Source organism: Vespa velutina, chromosome 3 (genome assembly GCF_912470025.1).
Source record: "Vespa velutina chromosome 3, iVesVel2.1, whole genome shotgun sequence".
Taxonomy (NCBI): Eukaryota; Metazoa; Arthropoda; class Insecta; order Hymenoptera; family Vespidae; genus Vespa; species Vespa velutina.
Window position 1 is genome coordinate 5,071,528 of NC_062190.1, and position 16,874 is coordinate 5,088,401.

The window sequence follows — 16,874 nt, forward strand, 5'->3', positions numbered from 1 at the left end:
ATACATTTACATTTAAACAAATTCGTTTGGCTTTGACGATAATTGCGAATATAATGATTTTGCATTATATGAAAGAAGTATTTTTATTCAAAAAAAAAAAAAATAAAAAAAAAAGAAAAAAAAAAAAGAAAAACATTTATGTTAGTTCATTTTTCTCTATCTATTTCTTTTTTTTTTATCTCATCTACAATTTAATTAACGATATCGTATCGTCATAAGCCGAGCAACTTTTCTATTTTCCATATGCCTGTCCACTCTGAGTACCTATATATTGTATAATATGTATCTATATCTATGTATAGATGTATGTGTGTGTATGTGTATAATGTATATGTGTGTATGTATGTGTATATGTATGTATGTATGTATATACAGACAGTCAAGCACAAACCACGCGTGCAAGTTACACGCTACCAAAATTGCTTTCGAGGGAGCCAGCTCTACGAGGTAACACCTGCCAAACGCATCCAGGATCACCGCTTTTACATTGCCTATACGTTTGACATTTAGATGGGAAAGCGAAATTCGATGCATCTCTCATTCGACCTACTACATACACTTTTTCCATTCTCATTTACAACTTTCAAATTTGCATTTCTTTCTAGAATAATCATACGAATTTTGATCCTAATGAGTCACATATTTTCATTTATATTTTTTCGTCATAATTAAGTCGCAAATAATTAGAGAAGAAAAATATTAAAATATTTGTCGAATACGAGGAGGTTAGAAAAAAAAAAAGTAAAATAAAATAAAATAAAATAAAATAAAATAAATTTGTATATAAATTTTTTCACATAATTCTTTCGCAACATGTAGGAAGATTACCACAAAAAGGTACGATGAAGTATCAACGTCGGTATTAATTAAGATATGCAGGTAAAAGCGGCCTCGCGAGCCAGCAGGTTCACGCGACGATATAATGCGTGAATAGAGGTTTATTTCCTTGACCCTGGAAGCCGATGTCGCATAAAGTAGAGCACGCTCGTCTCCGAGCGTTTTACGACTCGTTCCGTAATACGTTTTTGCGGCTAGGACCCCCCGTGCAATAACATGCAAATATAAGCCAGCCGTAGGGGGTCGGTACGATGCTATCTGCGAGCCTCCAGGAGCAACTCGGCATTTTGCACAATTTTATAAATGGCCCGACGGAGAAAATTATTGTGCCATTAAATCCGCGCCTACTACTGCGAATTTATTTATCGCGTCCTGTATCCCGATCGATGTTCTCGTGGGCTTTTCTTTTTCTCTCTTTCTTTCTTTTCACTCGATTTCGAACGTTGAACGAAGAAAAAGAGAAAAAGAAAAGGGCTCTCGATATCTCGTCGACAGCAGATTGAAACAGAAGGACGTAAAAAGGTAATCTTTACTCGACCTGGTTGACTTTAACGTGCAAACTCGTTTAAAAACTTATTACAAAGAAGCTACAACACGACTTCTCCACGTTCTGTCTTTTTTCCTTTTTTTTTTTTTTTTTTTTTTTTTCTTTATATTTATTACCACCTTCCTTTTCTTTTTTTCTTTTTCTCTTTTTTTCTTTTTTTGCACGCATCGCAAGGAATAATGACGGAAAATGTAATTTACACTGGCTTATTACGTTACATAGAAAGAAAGAAGAAAATAAAGGTATGGTGAAATGATCGATAGGCAAATAAGCGTCGATGAACAAGTAGAAGAGGAAAAGGACGAGAAAGAGAGAAGGTAATAGAGCAAGTCCGCGATGGGGACGTTCGTAGACGTTAATGTTAGCGTTAATTAAGCGGGTCGCGTTAACGGTAATTAGACGACGCACGGTGAGAGACGTCGTGTCGTGGCGCCGTTTAGATTTAGACGCCTGATTTCTGAACATGAAAGCACACCGCTACTACCGTCACTGACACGCACCCTTTTAAGTTCCGCTCGTAGCCGCTTCGAGCACGCGCGCGTGCGTGCTTGTTCGTTCGCTCGCTCACTCTTTCTACTTGGTTCCTTCGTTGCCTCGACTCTATACAACGAAATATTTCGTATACACATTCTCCGTGATTTAACAAGCACCGAAATAAGAGAAAGAGGAGGAGTATCGTTTGCGAGCGAATCGTGAGAACCTCAAAGCCCGCAAACAACCTGCGGATTTTTAATCGAAACGAAAGTACTCGCTTCTTCTTCTTATCCAAAAATCGTTGGAAACCCAACGATTCCCAATCGTTGAAAGCAATACGATTATTTGTTTTTTCGTTATTGATTTTTATCTCCATTTCTTTCTTTTATTTTACTTTTTTTTTTCCTTGCTGAACGACAACCCCATCCGCATGACTTTCCTCGGAATTTTATCGTCGTAAATGATATCGAATTTGCATTCTCCTCTTGTATCCGAAATACAATTCCATCTCGTTCGTTCTTCCTTCTTTTTATCTTTTTTCCTTTCTTTCTCCTTTTTTTCTTTTTTTTTTTTTTTGTAGAGCGCTACCGGGAATTGTTACAAATATGATTTATTTGCAAAAACGCGCCTGAATTCATAGGTCCTCACTGACGTGTATGTAGATACATATATGTATATCTCTCTCTCTCTCTCTATATATATATATATATATATATATATATATATATATATATATATATATATACACATATATATGTTGCATTGAGAGGGCTGTTCCATTGTTCCAATTTGATAGAATGCATTTTTTTTTCTAGGGAAGATAGTGGCGGACGATAGGTCGGTTAGGTCGTATAAACTTTTATATGTTTGATATCAAGAGAGAGAGAGAGAGTAATAGTAATAGTAATAGTAATAGTAATAGTAATAGTAATAGTAATAGTAATAGTAATAGTAATAGTAATAGTAATAGTAATAGTAATAGTAGAAATTGATTTTTTAAATAAAAGTTGTTATTCCGAATGAAAATTTGTAATAACTTTCAACAATTTCAAACTTTATATATACTAATTATTGATCATCGGCGAATACAATCTCATAGAAAGTAAGAATCTTATTTGGATCAAGAAAAAAAAATGGATTAAAGAAGCCGCGAAGCGTTAAAGAGCGCTCGTTGGTGAACGACGAAGGATGTGTGTGCCATAAACGGCCGCGAAAGGATACTGGACCGACGTAGCCCACGCGGAATCCCATTAATTGCATTTTATGCGACCACGACAGGTGGAACGGCTCGTTAGGGGCCCACGCTTGCTCCTTCTTTCTCTCTCTCTCTCTCTCTCTCTCTCTCTTTCTTTCTCTGTCTTCGTCGACCCGCCGACGTCGATGCGTCTACTAGATTATGAGAATAATTGCATGGCGTATACGACCGCGTAAAGATCCTTGAGAGAGATCGATACAACGACGACAACGAAGAAGAAGAAAAAGAAGAGAGAAAGATGGTAGGCGGATTACGCGAAAAGTCACTTTACTTTACATGGCGTTGAAAAAAGATATTCTCAATTTTTTAAAAGGTTAATAGTACTGCCTACTCATCTTAATAAATGAAATTGCATATATTTGATATTATTATTGAAACAATAACATTTTATGTTTTACAAGATCCAAACTAGTTTTCAATTAAATACAATTTTATATTATGAGCACATCAATTGATATGAAAATATTGCAGATATAATCGTCTTGATTAGAAATCGTTAAAGTTTTAGGATAAAGCTCTTTTCGATAGCCTGTATATTATTTTTATCTATTTTCAATTTCTTGTTTTTTTTTTTTTTTTAACATGGTATTAACCTTCGGTCGATTACCCTACCTTGTCCATTATTATGTCTACCAACTTGCCTTATTCTCTCTCGACAGCTCGCCGACAATTCGTTCCGCAATTTTCACCGCGGTCGAAAGGCTAGGAGTACACCGAGCAATTACAATCTTTTTTGGCCCGCTTCTCGAGCAATTAAACGAAAAGCTTCGCGAGCCGGAAGTACGAGCACGTGCGGAGCGCGTTTATGTTCTCTTTCTCTCTCTCTCACTCTCTCTCTCTCTCTTTCTCCGCGAAAACCTTTCTAGAATTTCTCGACACGAAAGGACCACCTAGAAAACGGTCCAACCTAGCACGATTTTTTCTTTTACTTTTACTTCCCTTTTTTCCTTTCCATTCTCTTGGCCTCTACCATTCCACGTTTTGCTTCAATGTTCGTTGAATAACGTGCTATTACTATTACCATTATTATTACTATTATTACTTTCAGTATGACTTTTATTTTTATTATTATCGTTATTATAAAAGCGTCGGTCCAACAAGAGCGTCGAATCGTTAGATATGAAATAAAAATAGAATGAAAAAAAAATTCTTCGAAGTTCTTTGTGTAGAAACGTGTTGTATGGCGAAAAAGCGGTTACGCACGAAAAAACAAGCGCGACTTTCCATGGAGAGTCAACGTTCTCGTTTCGCGTCGTGCAAAAGGTCGTCGACGAAGTATCGTCGTCGTCGTCATCGTCATCGTCGTCGTCATCGTCGTCGTCGTCGTCGTCGTCGAGTTGCTGAAAGAGAGGCTCTTCCGTTGGCACCGACGAGCAAGAAAAATATTCGTCGACGATAGTAGTTTTTAGCTTGAAAATTCGATCCGTCCCATAACGTGCCGCGGGAAATATTCGCGAAAAAAAGAGAACAAATATTTTTTAAGGAAAAATAGACGAGAACGGTTTCGTTCTCGTTTTACGTACGTATTTGTTTACAGTGGCACGTTACTACGAGTTCTCGACATTTCATTTTATATTTTTTATCCTCCTTTTTTTCTCTTTTTTCTTTTTTCGTAATACACATGCCAAGTACGCATCCTATTTATCTCGCAAATATACATAGATATAATATGTGTATACATATATATCTATATAAGCGTATTTCAACTTATTACACGCTTTCATTAAGCCACCATATCATAGTGGCGTTCTCGGGAGACTAAACGCAGTACGTATGTATGTACAGACATCGTTTTTGCATTCTTCAATGAATTTTTCTTTGGACCGTCTCTCTTCAAGATAAATCATCGGCGAAAAGCGCGGCTTGTAGCTTGTCAATTTACAGCAACGGCGAACACGTTCGACATCAATAAAATCTTCTCGCTCGTCGCGGACGAGTCGGAGCAAGTCGCAATCGAGGCTATTCGCTCGAAAGGCTGTGGCTCGCGATCGTCAAGAGAAAGAGAGAAAGAGAGAGATAGAAAGATAGAGAGATAGAGAGAGGGAGAGAGAGAGAGAGAGAGGGACGAGTGCAACGCGTAGGAGGGATCGTATATTTCCTATTACCGTATTGCAACGTTGATATTTGCGCGAACGTTCCGCCGGTGCTGGCACGAACTTCTACGCAGATCGTGCGTAACATTTATCCACGTCTGACCCCGGCACGAGAGTTCACGCGAGGTGTGCCGTGCTCTCTCTTGCTCACTCTCGTTTCTATGTATACCTACAGGATCGTGTGTCGCATATTTTAGTCTACCCGTGGAACAGTAATAACTCTGGTAATAACTCTAACTCTGTATCGCACGAAAGAAGAGAGTGAGAGAGAGAGAGAGAGAGAGAGAGAGAGAGAAAGAGAGAGACAGAAAGAGATGAAGGAAGGGGAAAAGGGTTAGTAAGAGAAAGAAAAAAGATCGAAAGAATGGAAAGAGAAAGAAATTAAGAGAGAATAAGAGAATAAAAGGACATAGAAAAATGAGCTACGATAATTGTACCATTGAATATTACATATTACTACCCTAGGAAAGATATTTATGTATGACAAAATAAGAGATGGATACTCCGTTAGATATGTTTCCAGATAAACAGTGTACATTCTTGGTAGCAAGAACATAATATCATTTAACATATTTACCAACCTGCGATGTAATTGCTAATTAGTCGCTTTTCAAACGTTTATCATCGTCTTCCAGAGAAATTCTCCAGGCACGCTAGTTATATTCTATTTCCCTCAAACGAACGAATGAACGAACACCTATAAGCGTTTCCCCATGTCGTTCGCCTTGATACTTTTATTTTTGCGAGCAGAACACGGATTCGAATCGCGCGATTTATCGATTCGACGCTCGACCGTAATTCTCCTCTTTTTTTTTCTTTTTTTTCTTTTTTCGTTTTATTTTTATTTTTAAACGACGATTCGTGGGAGAAACTCGGCGATGAATTTATCGCGTCGTGATCCTCGGAAAGTGTGAGAGAGAGAGAGAGAGAGAGAGAGAAAGAGAGAGATGGAAAGATAGAGAGAGAGAGAGAGAGAGAGAGAGAGAGAGAGAGAAAGAGAGTGAGGAGACGAAAAGAGAGGAAGAAGTGTGGGAGCATCGTTCTAAATCGAGTCGAGCACGTTCCCATTCGCGCTGATCGCACCGTTTTATCGAACTCTTCCATTCTCTCTCTCTCTCTCTCTCTCTCTCTCTCTTTCTCTCTCTCTCTCTCTCTCTCTCTCTTTCTTTCTCTCTCTCCTTTATCTGTCTTGAGAAAGAGAGAGAGAAAAAAAACGTGTTATCAAGATCTACGAGAAACGTGATAAAAGTCAGACTCGTGTATGGTATGTATAGAGAGCTATAGTCGATAAAACGACGATCCACGTTGCTAAGAGTATAAAGAAATAATAGATAATATCCTTTAGGATCGATTTAAGAAAGTTTTCTATATCATTCACCAAAGAATCAGACTCAACCACGTTGAGCTCGTTAAGATCTCGCACATTTGTCTTTTGACGGCAGCAAATCGAAATTGTTTCGCCGGTTCACCGACGAGAATTCCCTCTTCGTTAGATAGATGATAATTATTTTTATTTTTTTTATTTTTCACAAATCGAAAAGAAAAAGAAAGTAATTACGAATCGTAATTAACAGAAACGATTTTCTTTTTTCGATTACTTTCGTATTCTTTCTCCTATGATTAATTATTATATCTTATTTTAGATACATCGAGCAAAATTGCACAATCAGAATGATTATACTCGGAAAGTTATTTCGAAAGAAATATTATTTATAGTATTTTTATTTGTACGTTCTCGTTTTTTTTTTTTTTTTTTTTTTTTTTTTGGAAAAATTTTTATCTCGATCTATAAAATAGAACACGATCTTAATCTTAGTTTCAAAACCAATTCTATTAGAGCTCGTTAATGTACGAAATATAAATTTCTTCATGGAATATTTCTCCATAGTAAACAATCCAGGATCAAGACTCGCTGACAAGTCATCTTCGAAGAGGTTGTTAGAGCAGAGTTCTCAACGAATATTCGTCAGCGGAGGAACTTGAATGTGGCGCAACAATGGATTTGACGCTTTAGGGAAGCACGGGATAGGAGAGTAGAGCGTATAAACGGTTGGAGAACAAACCCTCGCGTCAATCCCCGTTAACGGACGTACATACGTTAAAATCGTCCGGTTGGGCACTGGTGGTCGCTACGGCTAACTCGCGAACACTAAAAGCGGAATGCGAATTACGCCGGTGGTACACCGCACCACCGCAAGCGAACGATTGTTATTTCACTTTTCGAGCACATCTAAGGAACATGACATTCACTATGAATGGAAACGTCGAGCTATACCACGAATTAAGAGCTTGTCTTTATTCACTTTCTCTCTTATATATATATATATGGGTTCTCTGTTGCAGAAGGATAATATAGTCCACGACGCGTTGATAAGTTAAACGACAAATAGAATTTTATGGTTTAACAAGTTTCTATCATAATGTTTTCCCTTTAGAACATTATATAAATTCTTAATTATATTTCTTATCTCCTTCTTTAATATAATTATCTATTAAATCTAGATTCATTTACAAAACGTTAATTTCTGTTCTGCATGAGACCCAAGGTACGAAGTTTCTCTTTGTGTGCGTGTGCCTCCTCTCTTTATCCGACGAGTATCTCTCATACTCCTTGAAAGAGCAAAAAGTCACGAAGCGTCGTGTTAATGCATCGACGAGGCGAAAAACAAACGCGTTCCTCCCCCGTCTACCTATTACCCATTGTTTCTTATTCATGATTTAATCGGCACGCCTAGTCGAGTGAGCTTTAACACAACCAACGAACGCTACGTGTTCGCGCCTTGCGATCGGTTTAAATTCGATGGAAGGGGAAGATTTTTCTTGATCCAAGGACGACGATATTACATTTACAGCTAAAGGTGTTACTAGTATGTGAGAGCCATTTTTTTGCCACTTTTTTTATTTTCTTCTCTCTTTCTCTCTTGGTAATATTTTTTATCGCTCGATCTTGGAAGCGAAGATTACAAGTAGTCGACGTAGCACAGCATAATTACGAGAGGACTATCGTCGTATTTTTTCTTTCATCGGAATGTTCTCTCTCTCTCTCTCTCTCTCTCTCTCTCTCTCTATCTATCTATCTATCTATATCTCTTTCTCTCTCTTCTCTTGGTTATTAACGTTTCTCAGCGACGATGCGTCGTTGTCGTCGTCAACGGAGAAGGTGGAGGTGGAGAAGGAGGAGGAGGAGGCGGCTATCTTCCTCGGGCCACCGATCTCCGTGTAATTTTTATTCGTACGAAAGAGTGACGGCGACGGGATAATATATCACTCGGTTGGGTCATCCTCCGGTATCGTCGATGTATTACTGCCGTAAATACTCGCACGAACGAGGGAGAATTCTACGCGAGCGGGCGATCGTTAATATTTGATTTTACTGGGTTGACGCGCTCGCTCGCTCGCTCGTTCGTTCGTTCGTTCGTTCGTTCGCTTACTCGCGAGCGAGCGAGTGGTATCCTGGATGAAGAATGACCAGAAAGCGTGGAGGAGCAAAAAAGAAGTTTCATCTGGAGGCGAGCCAGCCCAATAAATTCAGACGCGAGAGTTTCACAACGCCCCGTTTCTATTTCTTCTCCTTCTTATTCCTCCTTCTTCTTCTTATTCTTCTCCTTCCTATACAATTCACTCTTCTCACGTATTACGTATGTAATGTACATTCCCAATATATATTTTTAAGAGTCTTTGTTGCATTGTCTTGCTTCCTCATTGAACGAACCTTGAGAATGAAAGAACTGCGATAAAAATCGAACGTAAAAGGATCGATTTCGTTTTATGAACTACGAAGAAAACCCTCATCGACTTTTATTTCGGCCCTTTTAACGATCCACCCTTTCCTCACGAATCTCGTTTCACCGACGATAAGGATCATCCGACTCCGAGAAAGTTGCATGACCACCATAAGTTTTTCGATCAATTCAGACGACGATGACGACTTACATATGATAAATAGCTGCCGTTAAATTTTAATGTACCTTACCGTCGTCGATTACGACGGCTTTTGAATTATGGTGCAAATAGTTATTTTTTCAAATGTGTAGTGCTATCACCTTCATGATAAAAAATTGGATAAATTTGTCTCTATTTAACGATAAAATACGAAATGTCGATGCGTCCTATTACAAAATGGACATCTAACGTAACATTCTTTTCGTTTCTTTGTATCACGCTCTGTTCGAATAGGAGAAACGAGCAATCGAACTGGAAAGCCGTCGATACGTCAAATCGAGTCCTCTTCTCTTTTTCTCTTCTTATTCTTCCTTCGATTCACGATATATCTCCAGACCGAGAATCATCGACGCTTCCACCGCCACAGAACCTCCTCCTCCTCCTTTTTCTTTTCCTCTCTCTCTCTCTCTCTCCCTCTCTCTCTCTCTCTCTCTACTTCTCCACCTACCGTTAAACTCAATCAAGAGATTCCATTTACATTTCAGTGTCGACGTGCGTACGCTCCTTCAGAGAAGGTACTCTTTCTTATCTGACATGATATTTCCATTGCATTCTCTCTCTCTCTCTCTCTCTCTCTCTCTCTGTCTCTCTTTCTTTTTCTCTCTTTCTTCCTCTATCTTTCTTTCTCTCTTTCTTGCTCTCTCTCTCTCTCTCTCTCTCTCTCTCTCTCTTTCTCTTTCTCTTTCTCTTTTCTTCTCTCTATCATCCACCTTCTGCTCCCTCACGACCAAGCCAAGCCTCCGGCAATTTCAATGACATTACGCGATAACGGATAGACCAATAATACTGATGGATACTCGAAACGTGTAGCTACCGAAGACTGTTACGTACAAACGTTTCGATAAACGTTAGTCAAACTCGATATTAAATTCACTGTGAGGTTATATCGCTTTTTTTTTTCTTTGTTCTTTCTTCTGTTCGAAAAGAAAGAAAGAAAAAAGAAAAAAAGAAAAACAAAGAAAAAAGAAAAAGAAAAAATAAACGTCGACGTCTTTTAATTTTTTTCTCTCTCATTCACTTTTGAAATCAAAGAAAATATCGATTTTATTGTCAATATTTATGTATTGTTAAAATCATGTTTAGACAATACGCAAGAAGATTGATACGGATATTCATCTGGTCCTGACGTAACCTACCCACTTCTGACAGAAGAGCCTGTACAAGAGAGATAGATAGAACGCTTGTCTGCAAACTTTGATTACATCTGCCTGCGGTCCTTTCCAAAAGCCACAACGCTTCAAATATAGACGCGTAGCAACACCTTATTCCTGGACAAGTCAGCGAGGCCTATCCCATTGAATACTCCTTGCAACTTTCCTCTCTCGCAAGTCCTACCCATCCTCTATTCGAATCTTTTGAGCAACAGCAACACCACCAGCACCACCAGCATCACAACCAGCAACAGTAGCAGCAGTAGTAGTAGCAGCAGCAGCAGTAGCTAACAGTAGCCGCCATCTCTTTGGGTAGACGGGGGCAGGCAGACCTTCCTACTAGATTTTCTACCTTCGCTTTCGTCTCCGCTTTCGCTCGTGAAAACCCCCATGGAAATGTATTTAGCGAACGTCCCGACGACGCGAAAAGTAATTTTGTTAGCCGCTACGTGAGCCGCTTGTCAAAAGTACCGGATGACGAGGAGGAAAACGACTACGTTCCTTCCTGCGTTGCTTCCGTCTTTCCTTCCTTCCTTCGTTTCGTGTGAGTCTAGGCACGATTGAATTTCCGATGGACGTCATTATAGCCATTGATCGTGTCGACGTTAGAAACTAGAAAACGAATTGCTCACTATCCATCCTCGAAGAAATTTAAGATAGCTCTCTGAAAAAGAACGATTTTTCTTTCCACGTTTTCACGTCTCTTTTCGTCTCCTTTCATCCCGTCGTCCTCGTGTTTCTTCTTTGAAACCACTGCGATCGTCGAGGCGGGGATTGCCGTGTCGAATTATTTAGTAGGCCAAGCAGCTAATAAAATACTACGGAATTTTCTCTCGTGACCTTCGTCACGAGATTACGATCGTTATGATGAAGTACCCGTTGTACCGAAATCCTAGGATAATATCGCATGTCAACCGTACATATATTTTCTTAGTTCTTATCTAGCCGGAGTTCACTCATATATTATATCATATATTATAACTGTGATACAAAAATATATCATAATATACGCTTATACTATGTACGTGTTAAAAGTGAAAGGATATTGATCGAGTATTGGAATATTTGTTACAAAAGTAATTGCGTCTCGAAACGTGACATTATTTAGCATAAGATTTCCTATCGTTCCAGTTGTTATTACAATTCTGTCTTGAGTTCATTCGAACTCAGTTCATAACGTTTACCACGATGTACGTCGATCTTTCTCTTGAAGTTATTCCGCTTTAACTCGAGAGATATCATAAATTCATTTATCTCCATCGACGTGAAACGATTATAAACGATCGATCGTTTCGTTTAAGAAGTAACTCCTTTCGATTTATCTACCGTACCGGTATATCGATCTTCGTACAGTCAAATATACTCTCTTTATATCATAACACCGTCAATGAATTTAATCGTTTCGCCTTAACAAGTATTTATACGTTATTTCTGTCTAATATCCACAGAAATGACGAGTAAGAACATTTCTGAACTTCCTTATACCATTAATGCAAAACTCATCTCTTTCTTTCTCTCTTACGAGACATAATTCATACCGCAAATATTTATATCTTCCTTATGATGTAATAAATTTTCATGAGGTAAGGTACTAGCATGCACTCTCATTCTCTCTCTCTCTCTCTCTCTCACTCTCGTCTTCTCTTCACAAGTCCTTCGTATTTCGTTAGCAGACTAATCATAGTTAATCCGTAACGTTTCTCTTAAAGCGTCATCTTCTGAGAGTTACGACCCGTTCTCATCTCTCTCTTTCTCTCTCTCTCTCTCTCTCTCTCTCTCTCTCTCTCTCTCTCTCTCTCTCTCTCTCTCTCTATCTATCTATCTTTCTCTCTTCTCCCTCTTTCTTTCTCTTCATATCTCTTTTGAGGTCTCTCGAAAGGAGTTTCGATCCGGCTGGACGAGCAAAGGATCCATACCGGGATGTGCGATAACTCGAGCGATCACCATTATCATATTCCAAGAAGGTGCCGAGTTATTTTAATTGAGCGTAACACCAGCCGGAGTATGGCGTGGGCCACCATCGCGAAAAGCCGCATTAGAGTTCGTGGAAGCACAAATCCGTCGTGCGAACGAAACAGAAGGGAGCACCTTTTCTCTATCTCTCTTAGTCGAGTTCCTGAAAGCTTCGCCGTAGGCACGAGTCACGACAACGAAGATGACAACAAGAACGAAGAAATGGAAGAGGAGAAGGAGGAGGATGGCGTCAGAGAGACGCGGTAGACATCCTCGATGGACCACGATGTGCCTTCGTTAGCTCTCCTGCCAGCCGCGATCGTTTTACCTCGTCGAGAATTAATCGAATCGAGCGATAAAGTGGATTACGCGCTACGAAGAGAAGAGAAGAAGAGAGTGAGAGAATGAGAGACTCAATGAACCTCGATTCTATAATGCGATCGGCGACGCTCGTTGCCCTGAGCTTCTTTAAGGTATAATAACTGATAATTAGATACTACATCGCCCACCCTTCTGCATTCTTCTCTCTCTCTCTCTCTCTCTTTCTCGCTCGCTCTCTCTTTCTTTCTTTCTTTCTCTCTCTCTCTCTCTGATTCTCTCTTGCATTTTCATTCTCTGCTCGAATACTATCAAGATTATATAGCAGGGCGTAATAATCCGTTCTCTGGGAAACCGAATATGGCCATTTGGATATTTATTGGAGCGTTAATTTCATCATGGTTACCTCTTTCGTCGATCGCTTCGTTGATTTTTTTTCGGAAGCGAATCAATCGAGAGGTTTCGTGTCACTTTAAATATTATAGTATTTAAAATTTTTCTCTTTCGTTTTTCTTCAAAGTAATCGATATACACTCGATTATTTTACGTTTGTATATATGTTTTATGTAAATCAAAATTTCCCAAATTATGCGATACATAACTCGTTTATGGACTCACGTATTCGATGATTGATTCACCGTCATTGAATTCGCCATAATGTTCATCATAAACGAGCGATTTGCGTGAACGCGTGCCAATTGGAAATGCATATTAATTGTAGACCAATCTATCCCATTACTGTCCTTATTCGATACATAAACCCATATCGATGATCCGCTATGGATTTCATTCTATTTCGAAACTCGGAATATTCGAGGTAAAACCGTTCGACAAATTTTGGCTTAATGTCGAATTAAAATCTATAAAATATTTATATCTTATCTTATGAAAGAAAAATGAAGGAAAAATTTTCAGTGGAAATATATTTGTCGGATTGAAAATGAAAAAAAGAAAGAAAGAAAGAAAGAAAGAAAGAAAGAAAGAAAGAAAGGAAGAAAGAAAGAAAGAAAGAAAGATGGGTTTTTGCTTTATTAGTAGAGAAGGACGGAGGTGAGAGGGACGAAAACGAGGGAATAATTTTCGCTACTCGTCGTCCTCGTCGTAGTCTCGTCGGCAGCAAGGACGGAAGGAAAAATCCTCGCTGATGTAGAAAAGCTCTTGGGGTAGATAGGCCGACCTCGTTACTCGCTCTTACCGTCGGCCTTTTTGTCAGGTAAAAAGTTTCACTGCAAGAGGACCGACCGGCTGGCTGGAGGTGGTGGTGTTGGTGATGGTGAAGTTGGGAGGGGGTTGGAAAAGGAACCAATTTAATAAGGCCTTAATAACTTCTGAGAGAGCAGACGGCTGGTGTACGGCTGTGTTTGACGGCTACTCCTCTCGTCTTTCTCCTCCTTTTCCTTTTCTCTTTCTTTCTCTTCAACTCCCCCTCTTTTTTCTTCTCTTCTTCATCTCTTCTGCTTCTTTAACTTCTTCTTTTTCTTTTTTCGACGGCGAGGAGGCAACGAGTAAATTCGCGCTTACCAAGTAACAGAGTATCATGTAACCCTTTGTCGTACCTTTCTTTTTTCATGAACCCTTCTTTTTCTTTTATTTATTAAAAGACACTCGTAAATCACATAATTTTTCTTTTATTCGAGAGGATCATTCGAAAAAGGACATCAAGATTCTGTTAAAGAAACACTCCCAGTTCGATGGCCCCTATTATCTTTGATCCCCTTCCGATACTAATCCGTACCCATATAGAAATTCTTAGGATAGACCTCAACGATCTTGACCTTGTCATAAAAAGAGAACTGTATCTCCCCTATATGAGAGATACTATTGACCTATATAAATTTTCTGAACTTAATATGCCGACAAGTCTCATTGGGATAGGTCAGTTCTATATTTCGCCAAATTAAAGGAAAACTGATCTGATTAAAGTTCAATTTAATATTTTTAAATGTAGATTTAGCAATATTTTAAAATAATTTCAAGAATAGATTCTAATCGTTTCCTTTCTATTTTTTATTTTGTTTCAGAGATCTTCAAGGAAATAATATCTCGGTTATATTTAAGACGGACTTTGAAGACATGGCGACGCTTCATGTGTTGTAAGTAACACCTTCATATAGGCATTTTTACATTATCACTGTGATGAAGTTTTAAAGGCGAGAGGAGAGTGTGAAAAAAAAAATAGAAAAGAGGGAAAGAGGAAGAGAAGTTAAGTCGGCTCACCTCTCGCCACGAAACCGCAGTACTATGAATATTCAGTGTCGAGAACTTCCTCGAGCATGTATTACGGAGTTTGCTAACGACCGCGATGATGGCAATGCATTTGTGCGCCTTCATAAATGGGAGTTTGGGGGGGAGGGGTGCGAATTACTTGCATAACGTCTATCCTCTTCCGTGAATATCTTTTAAAAAATACGATCCGATTATATATATATATATATATATATATATATATATATATATATATAATTGGATATAAAAATATAAAGAAAAAATATAAAAGGAAAATTTACTAAAAAAAAGAATTTCATTTTCGCACGAACATTATTTAACATTTAAAAAATTATATATCATGGAAAATGGCATAGCCTGATCTTCGTTTAAGTTTCATTCTTTCACGATTTTTCTTCTTCGCCGACAGGCTATTATCGAACAATCAGATCCATACTATCCAAAGAGGGGCGTTCCAAGATCTGGTCGGTGTGGAGAAACTGCGCCTCAATAACAATCAAATTCGTCATCTCCCGGATCTCCTCTTCAGCAACATGATGAACTTAAAACGGCTGTAAGTACCATCGTATAAATTTTACTATCATCCTACTTCGATTAACCTTTCAAGAAGATGGAATCTTTACAGTGCTATGAAGCTTTTTCTCATATTTTCTTTTTATCGTACCTCGCAGGTATATGAGAAAGAGTTTGTTACTTAATTCCACGATAAGGAAAAAGAAAAATATTGAAATTTATTTCATACTTTACTTTTTAATTATCTTATGAATAATAATTATACGATGACTATGATAATTCGAAAAGGGAGACTTCTACGTTCGCAAAAATAAGAGAGGAATCAAAGAGCAGAGAAAATAAAAAAATAAAAAAAAAAAAAAAGAAAAAAAAAAGAAAAAGGAAACATGGAGACTTTTTGACAAAATGTACGAAAAATCGTAGACGGACGAGCGACGAAGAGGAGAAGGGAAAAACGAAGTAAGCTTTTCCGAAAAAGCTTCTCCCATGAGAGAACTTTCGCCAAACACGAGGAACAAAGGAGCCAGTGTGGAAAAAAAAGAGTCTCAGGAGAATAATTATTATACGCGAGATCGTTCGTGGTCTCTCTCTTTCTCTCTCTCTTTTTCTCTCTTTCTTTCTTTTTCTTTTAGTTCTTTTACATTTTCTTTTTTTCTTTCTTTCTTTTCTTTTCTCTCTCTTTTTTTTTTTTTTTTTCTTTTTTTTTTTACGGTCTCGTTTTATAATCCATACCGCTTTTGTCAAGCATGCTCGATTCTGCTAACGCGCAGACTCGGCACGAAAACTTTACAGACGATCCACGGCCTACATTCTTCAGCACGTTGCAAAAGCTTTGAACGAGTCGGAACTTGCAAACTTCCTTCCAATCGAATCGTATATGGCATAGACAGTACGTGTATACGTATGCGACTCGCGACTTTTTCCCCTTTTCCATGTTTAATTTCTTAAAGCCGATCTTTCGTTCGACGACTTTAATTCATTCGTATTTTTCGCGTTTTCGCACGTTATCTTTTTCTCAATTTTTTATCTTCATCTTTTTTTAATTTATCTCATTCATTAACGATTATATCTCATCGTTTCTTTACCAAGAAAGAAAAGAATAAAAAAGTTTATTTCTTTAAAAATTAAAAGAAATTATTGTAACAGTCGGATAGAAACGCAAAAAATCTCAAGATACGTTTCTTCAGTAATTAATATAATAATCCAATGTTTTAATTGGAACATGATAATAACGAGTTTGAAGGAAATAAAATTTTAAAAGAAGTAGTTATTTCATTTTTATAGATACATTATTGTCATCGTCTCTCGTTATAGCAAACACGTACCTTCTAGGAAATATATTTCATTCATATATCAAAGAAGCTCGTTAATCAGGTAACACGTGGAGTTTTCTTGTTATCAGAATTAACACGCAATGTAGACGGTGATATTAATGAAATCCTTGAAGTTTCGAACTCGACTTCTGGTCGAGCGACTATTCTAAGGAAAATAAAATAAAATAAGATCACTCAGAGATGCTTGGATGCGGCCTGCCGACTTCTTACATTTCTTCTTCTTCTTCTTCT

The 16,874-nt window shown here is 38.2% G+C and overlaps 1 protein-coding gene across 7 annotated transcripts in view; it reads left to right on the forward strand.

Moving 5' to 3' along the window:
• The window catches only part of LOC124947958 (protein slit), a 309,824-nt gene that overhangs the window by 274,691 nt on the left and 18,259 nt on the right, over window positions 1–16,874 (forward strand). For all 7 annotated transcript variants that reach the window (XM_047490825.1, XM_047490826.1, XM_047490829.1 and 4 more), the window contains exons 2-3: window positions 14,592–14,663; window positions 15,206–15,349. In XM_047490825.1, coding sequence (XP_047346781.1) covers window positions 14,592–14,663; window positions 15,206–15,349 — 216 coding nt within the window. The remainder of the gene's footprint in view (window positions 1–14,591; window positions 14,664–15,205; window positions 15,350–16,874) is intronic.